The 19,574-nt window shown below is 33.3% G+C and overlaps 1 protein-coding gene across 1 annotated transcript; it reads right to left on the bottom strand.

The window, feature by feature from the left end:
* Positions 1–319: 319 nt before the first annotated feature.
* On the bottom strand, positions 320–17,725 carry LOC134235780 (uncharacterized). Its single transcript, XM_062717922.1, has 9 exons — positions 17,620–17,725; positions 14,211–14,282; positions 13,905–14,038; positions 13,654–13,792; positions 11,845–11,976; positions 7,264–7,449; positions 1,831–1,992; positions 1,356–1,443; positions 320–764 (listed from the first exon to the last, which is right to left on the bottom strand). The coding sequence occupies exons 1-9, from the start codon at positions 17,651–17,653 to the stop codon at positions 320–322; spliced, it is 1,392 nt and encodes a 463-aa protein (XP_062573906.1). The 5' UTR covers positions 17,654–17,725.
* Between the last annotated feature and the right edge of the window lie 1,849 nt (positions 17,726–19,574).

Genomic DNA, 19,574 nt, shown 5'->3' with positions numbered 1-19,574 from the left:
AATGTGGTGGTGTGTATGAGGACTAGGAATACATGTGTCTCCTGTATGAACAAAAGCAGCAGTACAATCACAAAATAATTTAACTGAGTGTTGTTATTTATAAAACAATCATTTCATTATGTAGTGAAAATCATTGATTACAAATTGTAATCAATGATTTTATTTGTAATTTACAAATAAAATTGAGAAAAATATAATAATGATTATATGAATTATAAAGATGTAGTCTCTATTCATTTACATTACAAATTTTTTATTAAAGATTATTTTTAAATTAAAAAAAATTAGAAAACAAAAATATTGTATTTATTGCCTTTAATCAAGCGTCAATTTCATTGTAAATATTTGTTTTGTCGTTATTTTGAGCAGTAGAACTGGTGTGATCATAGAAATCCATGTCCTTTGGATATTCACCACCATTATGCCTATTCATTGTACTGTACATATCACTGTTCATTATATTCTCAGACTCAGATTTCTGAGGATTACGGACACTGGAGTCGTATAATTCACTCCCAGAGCATTGTTTACTTGTGTTGTACACATCACTGTCCTGAATACTGGGTCCATCAGTACACTGTCCGCTCACATCATACACATTATCAGTGTGGAGGGGGGATGGATTTCCATGCAGATGGTCATAGTCCAGATCTTGTTGGCTTTGACCTCTGATTGGCTGAAGGGGTAGATCATGATCTTCATCAGAAGCATTCTTACTGCTGGCATTTGTATGCTGTTTCGAGCTATTAAGTTTGGCTTTCTTTCTGCAATGATAAACATACATATTTACCTGTTTTGGCAGCAGCCTACATTGTGAATTTTACATCTGGTTAATTAAATGGAACTCCAATTTTTTTTTTACAATTTTAGAGCATTTTGGGAAAAGGGGAGCAAATTCTCTATTAAAATAATTAAAAGATGAAAATGTATCTTGTAAACTGAAAATGTATAACACCTTATTATAAGTTTATTCCTTTATATATTGGAAATACGTAAAGCTCATAGGATATCGTTTTCATATGATCAATGCAAATATTGTGAATATTCATATATTAGGTGGCGTAACACATAACATTTTTATGTGTAAAGATGATATACAAAGAATTTAATATGGTCTGTGGCAAGCTATTTTTTATCCAAGTTTGTGTTTTTTATCCTAAATCTGCCAAGGCCTTGGGGATAAAATGCTACTTGTTGTATAAAAATGATATCCAACCACAAATCATGGGAGCTAGATCTTTACAATAGAGAAAGCAAGCAAGTCATATAAAATGGATTCTGGACATAGGGAGGAGAAGAAAGCGAATGTCATCTATGGTGTATCTTCTATAAATGTTGTCAATTGTATACCTTACCTCTTCATACAAACAACTGCCAACAAAATAACGATAAGAACGACCACCGGGACAGTCACAGCTATGATTAAGGTGACGTTACTGGGTACTATAAAGACATGTTCATGTTAAATAGATTTCCCTATTAAGCAGTTGTAACAAATTCCGTAAAGGTGTCAAAACTTCTACAGACATATTTGGAAAGCTTTTCATTATATGTGCAAATGAAATATTGAGAGTAAGCAACATTCTATTGTACATGTACATCAGTAGTTCGTAACTCACCATCGGAAGATTTATTTATCTCATCTTTGGGAACCTCACTTTCTGTATCATCAAGGTCATTAGAAGAGTCAGAAGAGTCCGCAGTACCTTTGTTATTAAAAGAATTTTTTTTTACAATTAGCTTGGAAATAAATGTAACTGCTTTCAAGCTAAACAATGTACAATAAAGCAATTCAGATGCTTATGATAACATGCTGCTTTCGTAACTCACCACCATCAGATTTGTTTATCTCATCAATGGAAACTACTATTTTTGTGTCACCATGGTCATCAGAAGAATCTGCAGTATCTATATACTTATAAATTACCCGGTAACAAATTTTGCAAATAATCTCCGAAACGGCTGCACAATAGTTCTTACTTAAGCCTGTAGCTTATACACTTGGTATAAGGTGATGTCCTTAAACTATAGATCAGATCCCGGGGCTTATTGGACATTTTTTCACAAATTATATTTATTACAATTATTCATCATGTGTACAGTAGGGAAAAAAAATCGTAAAACCCCAAAATAATCGCTCCACAAAAATACCCTACTTATACATTATAAGAGAGAACCTTTCTCTCCTAAAATGTACAAGTAGGGCATTTTTTGCAATTATTTTGGAGTTTTTACAATTTTTTTCCATTGTACACATGATAAAAAAGTGTAATAAAATTTAATATAATTTATAATATATATTATTTAATTTTTTTTCTAACAAAAATGTGAAGGAAGTAGAGATCTCTGCATTTATACGGAAGGGAGATCAAAATCATTTACACAAGAGCTCATAAAACTAGTATTTTTGAATATATATATATATATATATATATATATATATATATATATATATATATATATATATATATATATATATATATATATATATATATATGCACGCCAAATTCACAAAAATGAGCTAATCATAGTTTCACATTTGATAAACTAGGTTTATCGACTGTAAACTAAAGTTAACAAATAATTCGTTAACTATAATTTTTCATCTGTAAAACTATACTCAACGGTTGTTAACTATAGTTTACGAATGCTAATCTAAGTTAATCTGTCTGTAATAAAATGTTAACAATATATTTTGTTGATAAGCATAGATTCACGTCTGTAAACTAGAATTCATAATCGTGAACTATAGTTAAGAGTTGTATATGGCACGCCAATTTCACAAGAATGAGCTAAACATAGTTTTACAGTCGATAAACTAGGTTTGTCGGTTGTAAACTATAGTTTACGGACTGTAAACTATAGTTAATCTATATTTTACATCTGTAAACCATAGTTAAAATCTATGTTTCACAACCGTAAACTATACTTAACACCAAAAAACAATCATTTGCGATTGCAAAACATAGATTATCTTATAAAAACAGTTTCATGATTTGTAAACTATAGTTTACAAACCGTTAACTATAGATATCGATCTGATAAATAGATACGATTTGTGAAACTATGATTAACAACTCTGAACTATAGTTTACGATTGTAAACTATAGTTTACAAACGTGAATCTATGTTTATCAACAAAATATATTGTTAACGCTTTATTACAGACAGATAAACTTGGATTAGCATTACAGATGAAAACTATAGTTAACGAATTCTTAACTATAGTTAACGGTCTGTAAACTATAGTTTACAATCAATAAACTTAGTTTATCAACGGTGAAATTATGTTTAGCTCATTTTTGTGAATTTGGCGTGCCATAGTTGTAAATCATAGTTTCACAAATCGTGAAACTATATTTATCAGATCATGAACTATAGTTAAGAGTTGTAAACCATAGTTTACAAATCGTGAAATTGTATTTATCAGATAACCTATGTTTTGCAATCGCAAATAATTGTTTTCAGTGCTAAGTATATTTTAAGGTTCTGAAACATAGGTTATCGCGTTAACTATGGTTTACGATATAAAATATAGATTAACGTTGTTACCTATAGTTTACAGTCCGTAAACTATAGTTTACAATCGATAAACCTAGTTTATTGACTGTGAAACTATGTTTAGCTCATTTTTTGTGAATTTGGCGTACCATACATACACGTAACTACTTTTTCAATAACATTGGGACTTGAAATATTTTGTTCCTTGGGAACTTATCATTCTCAAAGTAACTTTGTGAAAATCAATTTGATTCAACACACAATTCTCTGAATTTGATAGTAAACGGGTGTAAGTTTTCCTCTATTTATATGAAGTCTTAGTGTTTGGATGCTAGGTCTTCCAACAACATAAACGAACTGTTGGAATTACGATGGTGAAATTCATAATTGTGTTCCTTTATCAGGCGACCTGTTTTTATATTCATTTGAAGCATATCTCTACATGAGAAAAGAAAAACACTTGTGGCCTTCAACTCGAATTCAATTAATAAGAATTTTTCCAATTTCATTCAAAAGTCAACTTGATGTATTCCAGTGAACTCGAAATTATAGACAACGCAGAGTCTACCAACAAATACATCCTATCACTTGGTCGTATATTTTTTTTAATGACATATTAGATGTAAGTTGTTAGGTATTTTTGTTTAAATTTGACTACGGATTATCCCATCTACACCCATTGAAAAGGGATGCTTACTTCTCGTAGGCACAAGAACCCTGATTGAATTTCCAGGGTTTTTATTTCCTATCATGTTCAAAGATTTCTATTGATTGAAGGTCTTAGGAGATCATTCACTGTTCATTACCCTCACTTTTGTAATTAATCCAGGAGAATTGCTTCGTAAAGGGACACCCCCTTACCGAAATATATGTATAGTGTATACACGGTAAATACGTGTACAAGTACAACAGACGCTCAGTGTGTAGAGTGTTTGTCCGTCCGTCAGTTACGCTTTGAATCACCCATCTATTATCACAGGCACCTGTATTTACATATATATAGATGGGGTAGAATTTTTGATATTTGGCTTATTGAGCGTCTGATTGATAAAATATCAGGTGCCTGTGCTCTTATAATATCCACAACTCCTTTTATACCACTGAAGGAAATTTGATGAGACTTTCGCAGAATCTTGAATTGTTACATTGTGCCTCGTTCTTCTTTTTTTACTTCTTGTGATCCGACACTTATTTTGGGTTTCCCATAGCAAAACATGGACACTGTCTGTGGTGAATGATAGACATTAATAGCAATTCTCTGTAACCACTTAAACTTCGTTGCCACGCATGGTCATTGGTCACCGATTTTGATGAAACTTCACCCATGCTTAGTACTTGACAGCAGAAACAAATATCAAACAAAATTTTGTTGCAAAGTGTCTTGGTTGCTATGGCAACAGCCGGAAAAGTTTGAAAAATCAAGATTTTCAGCCACTTTAAATCTTGACTGTGGCTTAATAAAAACTAAAAAAAGCAAACAAACCATTGATTCTCACAAAAACATGACACCTTGATGTCACTTATACTGTAAAGAAACTGTTTAGAATATATCTCTAAGTAAGTGGTAACCAAGGGTACATTTGGAATACATTTAAAATGCTGAAATATGCTGAAAAACACTCCGTATTCACTAATGGTAGGTGTTACATGCTTAAACTCAATCAACGACTTCAGAAAAACAATGAAAATGTTTGACCTTAAGCATATAAGTATAAGCAATATTATTCTATAAATAACTTTTATGGTTGCCATGGTAACACAGTGTAACCATTAGGACTGGGCAAAAATATCGATATTTCAATATATTGCAATACAAGGACAAAAAATATCGTATTGCAATACGATTTTGTAATATCGATATATTGGCAATATGCTCAGATTAAGGAATTTTATCATTAAATATAAAAATTGACTTATGAAAGGCTTGTTATTAAGCCAAACGGTAAGACAGAAGTTGTTTTGTGGGTGTATTTCAGAGCATAACTGAAATGAAATCAACAAGATTTTTTTCTGTGTTGGTTACTTATCATAGTTATTTACATTCTACATGTAAATTAAAGTAAATGTAGTAGAAAAATGCCATAATTTTAATTACATTTAAAATATTGCAATACATATTGCAATACAGTTAAAAATGTCGCAATATATCGCAATACGAAATCTCGGGCCAATACCCAGCCCTAGTAACCATGTAAAACCAGTAACTAAGATTGGGTTAATGCTACTGTCTTGAGGAAAAACATGAAAATTCAAGACTGGCAAATATGCATTCTTAGGACCTTGCAACACCAAAACCATAAGAAAATTGGGTATAATTGCTACTTTACAGTGTTACCATGGAAACAAAGTACCAGTGCTTAAAAGTGAATTATTTTTCGCTGCATTAAGAATTAAATTGCCATATAATCAAGAAACAAATTAAAGGACTCAGCTTGAATAGTACTTATTTGTTAGAACTGAAGTTGCATATCATATATTAATAAAATTTGATGAAGAAAACAACACTGTTGCTATGGTTACCAAGAAGGAAAAATGTTCGATTTTGTTAACTTTATATCAATATTAAACCCTGTGTGCCAACTTCTTGCATCCACTTAGAGATTGGATGATAGTCAAAATTAAAAGTCAGGTAAGCTGTTAATAGATATCAATCATAAAAGTTTTGGGAATCTACATTTAAGGGTACGTATCCAAGGAAAGAAAATATTTTTCAGGTTTTTAAGCATACATTTTCTGCTTATTTCCATAGCAACGCTCTATTTAAAGAATCTAATCTGAATTTTTTCAAATTGGAAAACTAGGAGCACACCAACATCTTTAAAAATTGATCATAAGTTATGAAGAAATGTGCTTTTTTAAAAGATAGGATCAGATTTAAACATACAGAGTGTTACTTTGAAGGCTCTCTGTGGTATAAAAACCTTGGCAACCATTGGCAACCAAAATGAAATATCATATTTTGTTCTTGTTATATGTTTCAAGGCTCTTTTTTCTATTATTTGGTCGCATTTCATCCTATCATTGCCTTTTATTTTTACGTGTATGACTTTATAAAATTCAATGAATATTTTTTTTACTTTTGAATACTTTGTTACCATAGTAACGTATGTAATAGTTGATTTACCAAACATGTTTATCAGACATTTGAGACATCTGACCTTCAACTTTTGGAAACAGTCATTGCCAATTGTTTGCTTTGCCGCAAATGTTAACTATGGGGCTCTAAACATGTTAAAAAATGCCATTTTTCGAACTTAAAGACATGTTGCCATGGTAACTATCAAACATAGCAACCAATTTTCGCCTGATTTCAGTTTGGGGTATCAATGACATTTATCATAGAGAGTTTGCAGAAATTCTGAGACTATGCGTGCCACAGCTCCTATATAAAATTTCAAGTCATTACAGAGAATGGCTCTTAATACTTTTCTAATTTACCTTGATTTAGCAGGTAATATTCAAGGACACCCTTCTCTTATCCGCAACTCCTCCGATCCGATGCCATTGTGCACCTCCTATTTTACTTTTTTAATCTGACACTTATTTCGGGTCTCCCAGAGCATAACATTGACTACGCCATTAACATTATATGGGAGGCGGGTGTATCATTTAGCAAGTTCAGTGCTCACAGTATCTCAAGTGTAAAATTCTGTTCTGTAAAGTGTGCTGAAATTTTGTGCATTTTTGTTTTGCTTTCTGCAAAACATCAGTTTTGAAAATTTAATGATATATATATAAGTGTCAGATAAACGTCATTCTTACCTAATTCAAGAGGACGTACATAATTCCAAATACGATGTCCAACCCAATATGTAGATCTTAGCCGTCTTACATTGACAGAATTCCTTTCTACAGTTTTGGTGTCCTCAATAAAAGCCAAATGTCCTAAGCAATTGTTGTTATGCTCATCCCACGTCATGTTTGTTTTTTTAATCACTGTTCCATCCGCTGTAACAGATTTAACAGGTCGAGGAAACTACCTCACATGGACATTGTTGCGATTGCGCACAGAGGTGCTCACAGCAAACAATGGTCCAATCCAGTGAATGAGCCGAAAAGCATGATGGTCTACAACATGTTTATTTTTACTACAAACACGTGGGTCAGGGAAATTTAGGACACGATTTCAAATGACTGCAGGAAAGTCAGCTAACAATTTTTTGAAATGTGTATATGAAAAATACGAAGATTAGGTACTAATTAAGATTTCCCATGCTCACATTAACAAACAAAGTCAGTTTTCCGTGTTAAATAGTACTTTGAAATACCGCTCACAAAGTCTTCGCAAGTAAATAAGACTCAAGTTTTTTAACTTGATATTCGTTAATTTGCCATGTAACTGGTTAAATTCGTTGTTGCTCAGTTATTTGTTACTAGAAATTAAAAGTTGCATTTCATAAACAAAAAAAAAAAAAAAACAAAAAACAAAAAACCCCAATCAACAAAAACTTAATTAAGTTGCACTTTTATTTATTATTTACCTGTTATATATAGAAACCCTCATATACATTGATCATAGAACGTGAGTAGCATATATTTTGAAGTTGTATACGTTGTAAACATTGTCAATACGTGAGCACACCTCAGAATTGATTGTTTTTGGACCAAGGAATAGTCACGTGAAATTGACTTTTTACTGACAGCACAGCACAGGGAAAGCTGTCAACAAACGGATTTGTATAATGGACTGAATGGAGCGTAGAAAACCTTAATTTTTAACATTGTAAATCATTTGTATATAAATGTGAGCATGGAATCAGTAGATAATGATGTTCATATTGTATTAAGTGTGTAAAATGCTTGGGAAAATGCATCACGTTTTTCCGAGAGTGGTTTAAAAAATTGGACTTTTAGAAACACACGTGTAGTATTTTTGTAGTAAACCATAATGCAACTCATTGATCTGATTGGTCGATTTGTTAGTCACGTTGGTTCCTCACTTAACATGTAAATTTATTCCGACGTCACAGAAAATAGTTTCCTCGACCTGTTTAAGGATCGTTAAAAGTCTAAGAAAGATAATTTTCATAGATTCCGTTATAAAATTGGCAAGTTTTAATAAGCCATTCCTGTCAATTTTTGCTCCGCAAAAGTATTTTGATTGCAATTCACTAGAATGGCATTTATCTTGGCCATAATTTCGAATGGTTGACTCTTAGACTTTCACATTTTATATGTGTACTCCTTGCTACATGATTTAGACATATAACAATGTTTTTTTCTGTGCTTTATTATGATAAAGTATATGATCAGCAACAACAATAATCCAGAAATTGGTTAGTCCTGCTTCACTGCAGTTCTTTCTCGAAATCATTTCGATTCACTATCTTCTAGGACTTGGAATGATTGCTTTAAATCGTCAGCCATTATTACTAGTTTATATCTGAGGCTGTGTTTTAGGAGATAGATGGAGACGTTTTATCTTTTATCCCGCTTCAGACAAATTTGTCGATTACTGATTGGATAAAAGCCAATCACATGACGCCCTGAAATTTTCCGTATTACGTCTCCATTTTCCATACTACGTCTCCGTCGAGGCGTAATATCAAAATCGGGCACGCGATTCCGTTCGAAGCGTTCTTTTTGTAAATAAAAATGGCGGCTAAGAAACGGTTTACGTAGGTAGTTTAGTTAATTTTCTTGTTACCGTAACGATATTTTATGTTGATTGTTATTGGATTAAAACTGAATATTTTCATAATATGCACAAATTTTCTTTTAATATTGAGAAAGGTCTTCAGCGGGATAAATTCGTAACACAGTCAGTTAGTGACCTAATACGGATTCATACAGGGTGTGAAATGGAAATCCGTATTGGGACTCGGCTTCGCCTCGCCCAATACGGATTTCCATTTCACACCCTGTATGAATCCGTATTAGGTCACTAACTGACTGTGTAACTAATAATATTGTTAACTTAGTTATATCTTGAGGTGAACATTGAGCTACAGTGAGGTTGCCGATATCGAATCACTTAGTATATTTGCTTGGATATTTCGTACCTGAGTTTGAGTTAAATTCATTTTACAACATTGCTTGGTGGGACTATGTTTTACTTATAACATCATATATATTTTCCCAATAACCACTAATTTAATAAAAAATTATCGCTGTACTTGTATGAATGATGTTTTCTCCTTTAGCGGATCATTTTCTCCATTACCGAATCACGTGACATAAAGCTGATTATTCTGGTTCGGGACCGTGTAAATTTAAAAATACCCTTCTTACGTAACGTTTTACTATGCCTTAAAATATTTCACACACACCCCCCAAAAAAAAGTAGAAAAGCTAGGAATTTTTTGAGTTGTTTGCATCCGACAATTAATGCAAAAACAAAAACAATGAACTCATGAAATGACTAGTTGATATAAGATGTCGTAAACGCGTATATGTGATGAACTGCAAACAGCCGAAGAATTAATTTTTTATTCAAGAATTGTACTCATTGAATTTGAGCTACCACGCCCCCTCCCCATAATTTTGCCGCTATTTAGATAGAAAATATATCGCTAGATATATGATTGTGCCCCCTCAAAAAAAAAAGTCCGATGACCTTTTTTATGCTTGATTAATTAATTGTCAAGGAATTTTGGTGGTTGATAGTGCCTCCTCAGCTGAAAATATATGGCTCTGCACCCCTCCCCCACCAACTGAAATTACTTCCTTCGAGTCTGGCTTCAGAGATACCTAAAGCTGAAAGGAACAATTATATTTTCAAAATGTCCAGACCCAACACCTAAATTTCCTCCAATGAGCAGAGACAACTTTACAAATACAGTGTAATGATGTTGGGATTCATTTGCTGAATTTCTCCATTCCAACATCCACAGTAGACTAAATACCAGTATTCCAATTTATTAAATACTGGAGGTTGTCCTTTCACTTTACATGGGTCTACTTCAACTGTCCATCGTCTCTATAAAAATGAATAAGACAACTCATTCTTCTCTGCTGTTTCATAGTGCTCTTTCTTCCTTTTGCTTGAAGACAGTGGCATATATTCCATATAGGCAAAAGGCTGCAGTCTGCCTATCATTTCCTCAATGTGTAATTTAAATCAAATGTTTACTAACTAGTATATGTTGAAAAAGAGGGGGGGGGGTAGTTACTATATGTTGAAAAACGGGGGGGGGGTATCATAAAACTCTGTTTATAATTTATTTAGCTTGATGTTGAATTGAAAAAGTATTGTTAGCAATATGCATTTTATATTACATGAGCTTGATCTTGATCATGACAAGAAATAAAAATTGATTATTTGAAATAATTTTTTAGGGAATAGGAAAACTGCAAACGGTGTATCGTTGGAAATAATGATTTAGTAGGAAGTTTAAATTGCAAAGGGATAAATAAATAAAATTTCTAATTCTTAATTTTGTTTGGTAATCATGACGATTTTTATTTCGCTATCGTCGATGTCTTCACATTAGCTTACATGCACATATACCGCCGGGAGACATTCTCGAATCCACATGCTCTGCACTTCTTACTGAATTTGGCTGCTGATTTTGTTTATGTGTATTTTAACCACCTTTATTGTACGCTTTTGGTAGACATCTTCTGATGTTTTTTTTTTTCTTTTACTGTAACTGGTCAGGTGTGCAAAAAACCGCATACGAAAAATTATAATTTGGACAGGATCCCTGCATCTCATATTTCTTGAAACAGTGATTCGTTATTGGAAACCTAAATACCCCCAACTTTAAAGCGAATACTATTAATTTCTGATTTAGAAATTGTATGACGCTTTCAGTGCTTTTAGACACATAATTTTATTAAACATCTGCACCAAATTTGTTTACCTAGAATGTACGATTCACTTTGGAGCGGTACCGAAAAGTGAAAGTAGTCTACTTGCATGTACGCTTCTGGTCTGCGTCACAAAAAAGCTTGTTCATGTTTATTTAAAAATTATTACATTGAACGAGTTGAATTTAATAATTTCATGATAAATGATAAAAGCAAGAATAATTCAGCATGACAGGGTAGGTTAAGCTAAGTATTGGACTTTGGTAAGAAAAATACAGAATTTTCATCTGAAAGTGATTCGTTAACGGGAGCGATTCGTTATTGGCAACCTCACTGTATAATAAGGCAAAAACGAACAAAGTTACAAATAGCAAGAACATGAACAGAATACATGTATCAAGTTTCAGGAAATCTGTCATTTTTCAAGACAAAGAAACTGACAGATTGAAAAAAAAAAATCGAAACTCTTGGTTATTTTTCCACCATCAAGCTAAGCGTAGGATATAAATTTGATGCGAAGCATGCGGATCACAGATATCATGCCTTTTCTGAGTTAATTAATAGGATTTTTAAATTGTTAAAACTTTTTACTGTTGGTCAGCATTGTGCAGTATGCCATTTTTTTCTCGTTGCAATCACCATAATTCAAATTCCGTCCTGTTTCATGTAGCTGAAAATAGACAAATCCACAGCCTTCACTTTGGTCACTGCGGGCAATATTCTCTGAAAAAAAATATTGTATCGTCAGATTGACATTGTACGTTGTTTTACGTCCCATTCGAGAATTTTTCACTCATACAGAGACGTCACCATATACCGGTGAAGGGCTTCAAACATTGACCTTTACTCGGCACTTAGGGTCATAGAGCAGTGGAGGATCTTTATAAATTAGTAATTACCATGCCAACGCCTGCCATGACACGGGTCCTTGGTTTTTAAGGTCTCATCCAAAGGACCCACAACTTTCACATTAAAGTGCCGAGTGCATGCCGAAGGAACAGTTGTTACCCATTTTTATCGACTTACACTTAGGACACGGGAATCGGTTTATACGGTCTCATCCGAAGGACCGGTCTCCACGTCCCACAGTGGGATTCGAACCAACGATGTAAGGGTCAACTCCTTATCTCGCGATTATGTATAGAGCAGACCGACGCTCTTACCACTGCGCCACGCGGGCGTAGTTTTCTTTTAAGTGTTCAGATTACAGAGGTACTGTTCGGGTTGACAGGAAAAGTTTGAGACTACTGCAAATGACTTTCTTCTTCTTAGTACCACTTGACCAGAATTATAGCACAGCTATTGAAAACGGAGTTGCACAATACCAGGCATACTTCGGAGAGTCAGGCTAAATGTAATGTATATTTGTCCCATCTCCGAATTCACAAAATACATAAGTAAAATGTGACCTTATGTAACCTTTATTTTATATGATTTATGTTAGCTGCAGATCTGTAGCTCTCCGAAAAATATATATTGACAGACCGGGGAGCTACAGTACAACCCACTGAAAATACTGTATATTATTGCGCACAAGAGTGCGCACGGTTCAGGATTTATTCTTCCAAATTCTTACCTCAATTGCAAAAAAGCTAGATTTTAAAAGATCCCTTTCTCCTCTATCAAGCACTTTCGTAGTTTACATCTGTACAAAATGCGTTGGACCGAATTACAGATGTATCTTACAAACCGAAATGGCATTATAAATATGCAAAATTTTCGATGATCTCAATTCCAGGACCAGGATCGTGGGCTATTTACAACAAATATAAGGAACGTTTGATGTGGAAATAGTGAAAGAATTTAAGGAACATACGGTTAGTAATATTTTGAGATGACTGTTTTAAAAAGATGGAGAAATAAATCCAGAAACAACCGCTTTTTGTGTGCAATAAATACAGTGGACCTTCAGATATCCGGACGCTTCAGTTTCTGGACGGTTTTTCATCGGAACGGATTTTTTAAAAGTTATTTTGTCTTATTTAACTGGTAATTCAGGAATCCGGACACTTCACATATCCGGACAAATAGACTAGGAACCAAAGTGTCCGGATAAATGAGGCTCCACTGTATACAGTGTTTACAATGGGTGGCACTGTAGCTCTCCGGTCTGTCAATATATACATTTTCAAAGAGCTACAGATCTGCAGCTAGATTTATGCAGGCCCAATGTTTTCGTTAATGAGGTATACGTAAGTAGTAATTTACGGTCAAACGGACGGATGAATTCAAAATAATTTTATCGGACCTTTGAAACTATGGCCCAATGGCTGTCGTGGGAAAAGTTCTAAAACCGAATAAAATAATGATGATAGTATATGTATGATTCTTTCATGGATCGTTTCAAAAATGAAAATTAATATGTATAATCTTAATATATATTCAGAAGATTTTTTTTACCTATTTCATACACAGCATAAGTGTGATTACCATAACCCCCGCAGCTTTGGTTTGAGTTTCCAGGACAACTCTTGGTGCACTCTTTTGCAGAATCAAATGACGTATGTAGAGTCTCTACAGAACAAACACAATCCGTTCCCTATTTGTAAATAGATACTCTATCACTGCTCTCATTGTATAGAATCTTTGAAGACATAATTAAAATTAATCGCAAGAACAATATCACTGTAGTCCCAAGAAAAAAGAGTTACCCTCAGGAGTAGAGTCTTAACAGTTGATCCTGATTGGTTGAAGAAACAGAATTGATAACAATTGGTGACATTGTTCTCCTTTAAAGAGTCCTTTCTCAAAATAGAGGAACTCTGCGATGAAACACTGTGACAACCTGTTTCAAAACGTTCTGTATGAATCACTTTTTATAGCACATAATGTTTGGAGTCTTGATATATTGATGTCTATTTATCTTTTTTATCCATTAAGAACAATTAATTTTTATTTGATTAACTGTAGAAATACACACAATTAATTTTTATTTGATTAACTGTTGAAATACATACCTCTTGTAATTATTGGTTTGGTTATATGATGAGCCATGCTTCTGTCATTACTTAAAATTCCCAAACAAGTACCTGCAAAGAAAACCTTGCGAATCACATTTCTGTAATTTTTGGATATGGCAATCAATTTAATTAAAGCATCATCTTTTATATTTTGCAGTCGCCCGCGTGGCGCAGTGGTTAGAGCGTCTGCTCTAGAGTCGCGAAGTAAGGAGTCAATCCTTACGTCGCGGGTTCGAATCCCATTGTGGGACGTGAAGACCGGTATGGGCAGCTGAAAGGGCAAAAATTACCATAATGAGAAAACAAACAGTTATTTTAATTTCAATGACCATAAAAACTTAACAGATGATATACAATGCATAATCAACAGACCTTTTCGCAGAACAAATATTTTAACAAAAACCAACGACCACGTACGTAACAAACATATATGAATGCAAAACCAACGATCATCTTTGCAGAACAAACGTACATAAAAACACGTTTTTATATATTAATGAATTTTTTAAACCCAGAAATGTGCCTGAGTAGTGTGAAGAGTTTCTGTGCACCGACAAAAAAGAAATCGTAAAAAAATAAAATCCGGGACCGTCGGGAGCCGGGTGTCGGGAAGACTAGATTTACTGCGTGCACGTTTGTTAAGTTTTTTTTTTTCGTTTGTCGTGTTTTTATGTGCGTTTGTTCTGAAAAGATGATCTTGGTTTTGCATTCATATATGTTTGTTACGTACGCGGTCGTTGGTTTTTCTTTAAGGTATTTTTAGAAAAGTTTACGCAGAAGCTTTTACTTCAAAACTACTTATTAAAATTCGATTTTTATAACATATTTAAATTCAACAATGTAAATTTTTTAACATTCAACGAAAAAACTGCTAAAAAATCTACAAAGAAGCAAGATTTATGAGGGACTATTTCTTTTGGTGGAAGGATATTTAGCAGAAAATTCTGCAAGCCCGCACATTTATAAAATTTAATGTAATGGAAATTTAGCCTCACATAATTTTACTCGAAGAATAATTTCCGCTTTGATAATGCTAAAAATATTTAATATAGGTCTTAATTTATATTTTTAGAACAAGTTTTACACCTTCCCGCAAAAAAGTTTTCCAAAAAATGAAAAATTATTAAAGAAGTCAAGATCAAATTTACACCATTTTGACAAATATTTCAAAATTAACATCACTGACCCCACCTTTTTCTTTCATTATTTTAAACTACTCGATACTTGTGACTGATCAGCACTTAAGTCGTAAAAAGTTTGACATAAGAAAATTTTTTATTGCCTATTAAGTTTTTTAATACCCCAAATATGTTATTTTTTAGTGCAAAAAGGTCACACAATAATTTACGCGCATTAATTTGCAAGATTTGTTTAATGATAAATATTATTCAAACTATTTTACGTAAAATAACATTATATTTCTTGCCATGCTTACATCTGATAAAATATAATAAGGGTTAAAGTAATTAACCAAAGAGATGAAATTTAAGTGCAAAAAGGTCAACTTAAATGTACCATAGATCAGTAGGATGCACACTGACTCCCGATTTTCTTTGCGATTTTGACTTACACTTTATGAGTACTTATCCAAAATATACTTCTCAAAAAATCCTTGATTTAACAAATTTCAGGAGTGACTTACCTTAATGTATATTTATTCTGCGAAAAGGTCTGTTGATTATGCATTGTATATCATCTGTTAAGTTTTTATGGTCATTGAAATTAAAATAATTGTTTGTTTTCTCATTATGGTAATTTTTGCCCTTTCCGCTGCCCATAGTATGACCGGTCCTTGGATGAGACAGTATAAACCGAGGTCTCGCGGTAGGTGCTGGCACGAAAAAGATCCCTCCCTGCTCAATGTCCATGAGTGAAGAGCATAGGACAAAATTTGCAGCTCTCTACCGGCAAGTGGTGGCGTCTCCATTTGAGTGAAAAACTGAGTCGCTCTCGAGAGGGACATTAAACAATATACAATCAATCAATATATTTTGCAATATATTCATTACAAATAACACCTCCTCAATAAAGTTTATAACTTTCTATCATGAATGATCTACTGTCAACCATCTATACGAGTACTAATTATACATGTATTTTCAATAAGAGTGGGTCTTGCAGAGATAACTAGTAAAATTAATTACACACATACACGTCCTGAGATGATCTATCTCACATACACAAGGGATCGACCCGTACAAAAAATAAATGCATAAATTGGCAAAGAACATTTTTTTTTTTAATTTAAGACACTGTTTATTATAATTCATATCCTTTCAAACAAAGATCCATAGGGTGTTCTAGTAAGTGATTTACCAAGCCTCTTTCTTTACCCTCACATTATCAACAGCTAGTAATGAAGGAGAAACTTCAGGAGTGGTGTGCAAAAATATATTTGAGGAGTGGTGTAAATGAGATGTGGATACGTGAATATTTTAAAGAACTTTTGGAAATTTTGAAATCACAAATTTGTACCAAAATCAACAATGTCATTGGTCATTTGCAAAATTATTTATTAAAAAAATTCTGATAGTACACACAAGTAGTCTGAAGTTGATATTAAAAAGATGCTTGAGTCTCTGATTGACAATATTTATGTAATTTTTGAAGACCATGTTTTCAAACAATCCATTGGAATTCCTATGGGTACCAATTTGATCCCAATGTGAGCAGACTTATTTTTGTATTTATATAAAGCAGAATTTTTCCAAAATCTTATACGGGAAAGGAAGAAAACACTTTCTGTGGCCTTCAACCCGACATTTAGATATATCGACGTAATGTCAGTTAACAATGGTTATTTCCATTCTTATGTCGATACGATACTAGTATATCCCGGTGAGCTTGAAATAAAAGATACCAAACACATCTGTTTCATATTTAGTAATATTACTCGGAAAAGACGTTTATGGTAACCAAACAATTAAGCTTTATGACAAACGAGATGACTTTAACATTGCAATCGTCATCTTCCCTTAATATGCAGCAATATACTTTCATCACCTGCATAGGGCGTTTATATCTCTCAGTTGACTCTCTACGCAAGAGCATGCTCTACTTACGAAAAATTTTTAAACGAGGTAAATTATTGACAAACATGTTGATGAAACAAGAATGCCAGAAGTCTCGTTAAAGTCATCATTTTGTAAGTTCTATGGTCGATGCCATAACCTTGTCAACAAATACAATTTATCACTAAATTAAGTCAAATGCTTACTGACGTTTTTCGTAATTATAGTTGGCCATTATATACACACTGAATTATCGACTTATACACACTTAACGTTCAGGCATTCTTAACCACGCATATTCTACCCCAAACAAAGAATTGGGAATTTATTAACTTTAAACAAAGATGAGGTTGTAAAACTGCAGTGATGATCGAAGAAACAAAAAATACACTTACCCAAGTAGAAATAATATAGCAGTTTGAATACCATCGTGTACTGTGTGTTACAAACAAGCCAGGAAGTATTTTTAAAATATAGAGAAGATACGGAAATCACTTTGAGTGGTCCCTGCACTGATCAGATTCTTAGTAAACAGTAAGTATACAGTACTCCCTGCCCACTCTCTTGTCTATATAAGTCACACTCAGAAAGTATTGTAAGATAAGGTTTGAGAATGATGGTACTGTTAAAATGAAAATAAGAATGAATGAATATATAGAGAAAAAAATTGCAAAACTCAGTACCTCGAATTAAATACACATTTTAATGCGTATTTTGTTTTGTACTTTATTTAAAACTCTTTAAATAATTCCATTCTTTTTCTCTTCTTTTGTTAAAATTCATAATTTTGCTCTTCTTTACTCAAAGATTATACAAACCGTAATGTGTAGAAGGAACTGAAAATGTTCGAAAGTTGTTGCAACCCACACGAAGCATAACGATGTTCAAAAACAGAGGCAAAACAAAAGCAGAATTTGTCAAAAATCTTATACGTGAAAAGAGGAAAACACTTGTTGTGGCCTCCAACTCGACATTTAGATTAACAATGGTAACATGTTTTTTTTCCATTCTTTAGATAAAAGATACAATAGAGTCTGACACATCTGTTCCATCTTTGGATATTTCATTTTAAAAAGATATTAGCCTAATGGTATTCTAACAACAATGCTTAATGATAAACGTGATGACTTTAACTTTTCAATCGTCTACCTACCTTACTTATACAGTAATAAACCTCGTCATCTACATACGGGGTTTATATCTCTCGGTTGATTCGATACAAAAGAGCATGTTCTAAGGAAGAACAATTTCTTAAACAAAGCGAGTTATTGACGTTGATGAAACAAGAATATCAGCAACGTAATCATTTTGCAAGTTAATGACCTTGTCAGAAAATACAATTTGTTAGACCATTATTTAAACTGAATTGTCATCGGATTTTTCCATTTCCTGATCATGACTAGGAGTACACGTCGGATGTGACCGGTCAGGAGGGGATGCTCACTCCTCCATGGCACCTGATCCCATCTCTGATTTTTAGAAGTCCGCGTTTGCTCTGCTCCAAAATTTGTAATTCTTCAATAGACTGTTGGGTTTGAATACTGTTCGTTATCTCTATATATTTCACAATAATTCCCAATGACTAAAAGAAGACCACTGTTTATTCTTGGTCAAAATTTTTGGTGAAACATTCATATCTTGGATACAATGGTTTTCTGTTGGTAACTTTGGTTTTCCTTGAGTTTTTGGAAAGAAATTTAACACCTTTGGTCAATATGAAGTAAAATATCCCATTTTTTGTGGTCAAAAGGTCAAAGGGATTTCTGAGATTCACAATTAGTTTTGAACTTCATTTCTCCACCGCTTTAGGTCTATGATTTCTAACATCTCAGTGCCAAATTGCAGGTGCGTTGGAGTAATTTAAATTAATTTTCATGTGATAAACAAGATGTGTTTGTAAAACACTATTCACCCGGCGGCATAAGATTCGAAAAGGTTATATTTAGCATAAAAGGTCAAAAGGTCATTGACCTTGGTGTCATTTGAAAGAGCTTAATTAGATGAGTATGGATACCAAATATGAAGTCTCCATCTCTCAAGGTTCAATTGTAATGGCGAAGGTTAAAGTTGACAACAGACAGACAAACAGATAAACAGACAAACAGACAGACAGGACAAAAACAATATACGCCCCCGATCTATCGATCCGGGCGCATAGAAATAAATAGCTAAACAATTGTAGTATGTGTTCTAGTATTGCTACTCACGTATTACAATGAAGCGCATTGAAGTGGTAAAATTTTCCATTTGGACGAAACGTTCTGAGTCATGTTTTGAACGTCAATTATAACATAACGACACGCCCATTTCTTTAGAAACGAGAAAGGAATATCCGCTGTAATGTTTTAGG

The sequence above is a fragment of the Saccostrea cucullata genome, unplaced genomic scaffold (genome assembly GCF_032062105.1).
Source record: "Saccostrea cucullata isolate Sc308-1 unplaced genomic scaffold, CSIRO_AGI_Scuc_v1 ctg4475, whole genome shotgun sequence".
In the NCBI taxonomy this organism is placed as follows: domain Eukaryota; kingdom Metazoa; phylum Mollusca; class Bivalvia; order Ostreida; family Ostreidae; genus Saccostrea; species Saccostrea cuccullata.
This window is presented reverse-complemented; position numbering and strand designations above follow the sequence as displayed.